The sequence below is a fragment of the Aphanomyces astaci genome (assembly GCF_000520075.1).
Source record: "Aphanomyces astaci strain APO3 unplaced genomic scaffold supercont1.3, whole genome shotgun sequence".
NCBI classification, from domain to species: domain Eukaryota; phylum Oomycota; class Saprolegniomycetes; order Saprolegniales; family Verrucalvaceae; genus Aphanomyces; species Aphanomyces astaci.
In genome coordinates this window covers 1,408,223-1,412,289 of record NW_009798266.1, presented here as the reverse complement: position 1 = coordinate 1,412,289, position 4,067 = coordinate 1,408,223, and the positions used below count along the sequence as shown (strand labels likewise).

The following is a 4,067-nucleotide window of genomic DNA, read 5'->3' as shown; positions in this document are numbered from 1 at the left end:
CCAACCAACTGGTCAAGTTCAACGACACACCACGCAGACCGAAAATGCAACCCAATGTGCTCCACCCACTTCGAGGCAGTATGTCGTTTTCGTCATGCGACAACGTTTGTGTGATAACGTGGTTTGTGTAGCGGTACTGTTTGAGTCGCCCTCGCAACAGTACCCCCGCGTCAGTTCGATGATACGACTGTACGATTTGTCTGTGACCCCCCCAAGCAACCAAATGGACTTGTTGGCGGATTACGAGCAGGTCGACAGACATTCCCCACCCCGATCGTCGTTGTCTACCCGTCCGTCGTACCAGCGTTATTAGGGTTAAATTGTAGAATCTTCATGTTATACTGGAGTACATTTGCGTTGATCGTGCGCCATTTCATGTGCTGTACCGACTTTGTCGTAATACTATTACTACCAGTTATTATCTGACCAACACTGTAACCGCCACGTAACCGACATTTAACGCTGTCAATGGCAGTACCAGTACAGTAATACAGTGCGCGCCACATGGATAGGACACCCTGGTTTTCTGTAGTAGTGGATGGCAGTTGTGCTGATCTGCAGCCCAAGCGAGGAGGAAGTCAATTGACAGCCATGGCGAGATCAATTAAGTGAAGATGCAGACAATTACAAAGCGTACTGATCAAATTATGACACAAACAACTATTTGGGGTGCGACATCAGGATAGGACACCCAAGAAGTTTACAACGAAATATGTCCTGGCAGCACAAAGTTTTGTATTTAATATTTAGTCTTGCCTCCTTTAGCTTGGATCACACGCACACAGCGCTTTGGCATCGACTTGACAAGGTCCTGCAAGTAGTTTTGGGAAATTTCCCCCCACTCGCCCTTGATGGCAACCTTCAGGTCGTCCACGGACACAAACTGCTTACCATTAAGGTAAACTTGGCGAGCCAGAACACCCCAAACATTTTCAATGGGGTTTAAATCCGGCGAGAGCGCAGGATGGTCAAAAATGACCACATCTTGCTCGTCCAGAAACTCCATGACCGGCTTGGCACGATGAATACTGGCGTTGTCTTGCATAAATACAAAACGTCCGCCATATATTTCATGGCCAAATGGAAACAAAAAGTTCGACAACGTGTCGATATACTTGTCACCTGTTTGCGAGCCTTCCAGAAACGCAATCTCCGACTTTCCGTGACAGGAAAATGCTGCCCAAACCATGCAACTGCCCTCCGCCTCTGTGCCGGGTGAAAAATTGGTCCTTATCGTGGCGAAGGTCATGTAAATAGAATTGGAAGCCATCGGGGCCATCTAGATTGAACTTTTTCTCGTCGGATCACACCACATTGTCCCATTCTGGTGGTTTCGTGAGATGTCCTTCGGCGTACTTGAGCCGCGCGTCCTTGTGCCGCTGAAGAAGCTTGGGCGCGTGCTGACGCTTCGTGTACTTCAAGAACACGGTTTGGTGTAGGATTCTTTGGTAAGTCCTTAGCGAGACATCCAATGGAACGTGCGCTTTGAGCTGCCTGGCAGAGCAGCCGGTCGTCTAGGCGTGTTTGATCAGTTGGCGGCGTGCACGTTCCGTCACTTTTGTGGCCTTTGGGGTGATGTAGTTGGTCCCGTACGTGTCGGGCGACCGAAGGAAACTTGCAACGACATTCCTGGAACGGCCCAGGGTGGCGGCAATGCTCTTGACCGATCACTCGGCCTTCCAAAACGCCAAAGCACTGCCTTGTTCGTACTCAGTAAGTTGCGCGGCTCTGCCCATGGTTGTTGGGCTTGGAAACGCAAGGCAACGCTTGTCAAAGGGTTCTTTATTGACGCTTACTCCTTGTACGTGCAAGGATTGCCTTGAACCAGCTCAGGGTGGGTTTGAAAGTCAGGTGTCCTATCTGGTTGTCGCCCCTCAAATTCAGTTTTCGCGGCATAACTCGGCTTGGTTTGAATATTTTGACCTGAATCAAGCGCCAAACAAACGGACCAATCAAATGCGTAATTTTGGTATATTTTGTTTCGCTGGACGTGCATTTTATCTCTTGGGTCCTTCGAAAAACCAGGGTGTCCTATCCATGTGGCGCGCACTGTAGTAGTAAGAAATACTCAAATTTAAGTACAGTAGTGATGTGAGACTTGTACTGTAGGAGTATTCCATGAGTATTCCATGAGATGGTCCCGCTCATTTTCATCGCGTCGAAGCATGGTTCAAAACGCAAGATCGCCTACGATCGCTCCTTATCGACTGATGTAAGGCAAGGAGTGGTTAAGGGGACTGCGCGTGTTGCAGAATGCTTCTTGTATTGGTTTCTGAATGAATGCTGAAGAAAATGAGGATGAGCTACTTGTTTAGTCTTTGCATTGGATTTGCTCGTTTTGTTTGACTAATCCTCTCGAAAAAACAGCAGCTGTACTTTTTGGAGTGATTACAGTATTTGGAGTGATTAACTGTAAACTACAGTAGAACATACAGTACTATTGTGCTTTCGAGTGAAATTTCGTCTTGTGGCGTGGTTTCTCGTTGGAATTTAAATCGATTTGATTGGCTACTTCAGATGAGCTCAAAATTAATGGCCAATCAAAACCTTGTCAATGAAATTCAACCAATCAGATCGATTTTGGATCAGTTTGGTCGGCGCGATTCGATTGCACCCCCTCCCTAAATTTGTATCAAATCGACAATACTCCGAGTACGTAGTAGTACGCAGGTGTAGTAGTTTCCTTGAATACCAGTACCGGTGATGGTGGCCGGGTGTTCGCGTCGAATTGTACCTTCTCACAATGGAACCTAAAAAATTCGATACAGTGCTTTGCGGTAAAATCGGGACAGTGCCACTGTCCCGAAATACAAAAAATCACATTTGTGGCGAAGTAGAATAAACACGCTGGATTGGACAAAATTTGATTCAATTGCGCGGGCCAATCACAGAGTAGCTTGATTGTAATTGGCTAGTTTCAAATATTTGAACGAAACGCGTTTCATCACGTTTGACTTCAAAGTCAAAGCCGCACCAACATGTACCAGAGGTACAACAATGGGCAACGGAAGGCCCTCCTGGTCAAGTTCCACGTGTCGAATGTCACCAGCGAGCGCCAATTCTGCCGCGAGAACAACATCAAGCCATCAACTTGAGGAGCGTGGCGGGCGAGAGAGGACAAGATCATGACGAGCAAGCGCCACAGCCGGCTCGCAACCATCGGTGGCCAAGGCCACAAGCAACTCATTCCCTTCGGACCCGCCCTTCTCGAGTTCATGCGTTCCCGCCGGAACGACGAGCGCTATGTGCGCGTCTTCCACATGATGACATGGGCCAAGAAAAACCTTCATGCGTGGCTGGTGGAGTACCTGTCGACCAAGAAGAACGAAATTGTCGGGTTCCAGTCCTTCCGGTGCTTGCTCCTTCGCTTCGCAGAACGTCTTCGCTTTCACCACCGAACGCCATGCGCCAGCAAGCTGACGCAAAAAGTTCTCGATGACGTGTGGCTGGGTTATGCCGCGTCGTTCTGGGACAGATATGGCCACTACGACCACAGCAACATCATCAATGTTGACGAGACCGCCGTGTACTTTGACATGCCACCTGGCAAGACGCTGGCCGAGGTGGGTACATCGAGCAAGGTTTCCACCGGCGAGAAACACTCACCACGGCTGACCGCGGTCCTGACCATCCGAGCGGACGGTACACCTTTGCGCGAGATACTCGTATTCTAAACGAATGATTAGGAACCAAGTTGCCTCTGTTGTTCATCGTCAAGGGCCAACTAGGTGGCACTATCGAAAAGCAGGAGCTCGAGTCATACCCGGCTGGCCATCACTACGCAGTCCAGAAGAATGCGTGGATGGACGAGCGCATTTGGTCTATGTACCTCGATGACGTGTTGGCCTCATGTGTCGAAGACGCGTCTGTTCTGTTAGTGGATAATTTAAAGTGCCATGTGTCGGAAGAGTCGCACGACAAAGTGGCCGAAGCGATGTTCAGCGTTGTGGAGCCGCTGCCGGCCAATTCAACGAGTCGTTGCCAACCACTTGGTGTTGGTGTGATGGGACCTCTCAAGGCCATGCTGAAGACCGAGTGGCTATTGGAGGAAGACAATCGTGAGGGGA

General features: G+C 49.3%; 1 protein-coding gene across 1 annotated transcript; it reads left to right on the top strand.

Annotated features, from left to right (window-relative positions):
• Window positions 1-44: 44 nt before the first annotated feature.
• H257_02072 (hypothetical protein) lies at window positions 45-313 on the top strand (the record flags this gene model as incomplete). The annotated part of the gene is made up of 2 exons (XM_009825563.1): window positions 45-78; window positions 132-313. The coding sequence occupies 2 exons, from the start codon at window positions 45-47 to the stop codon at window positions 311-313; spliced, it is 216 nt and encodes a 71-aa protein (XP_009823865.1).
• Between the last annotated feature and the right edge of the window lie 3,754 nt (window positions 314-4,067).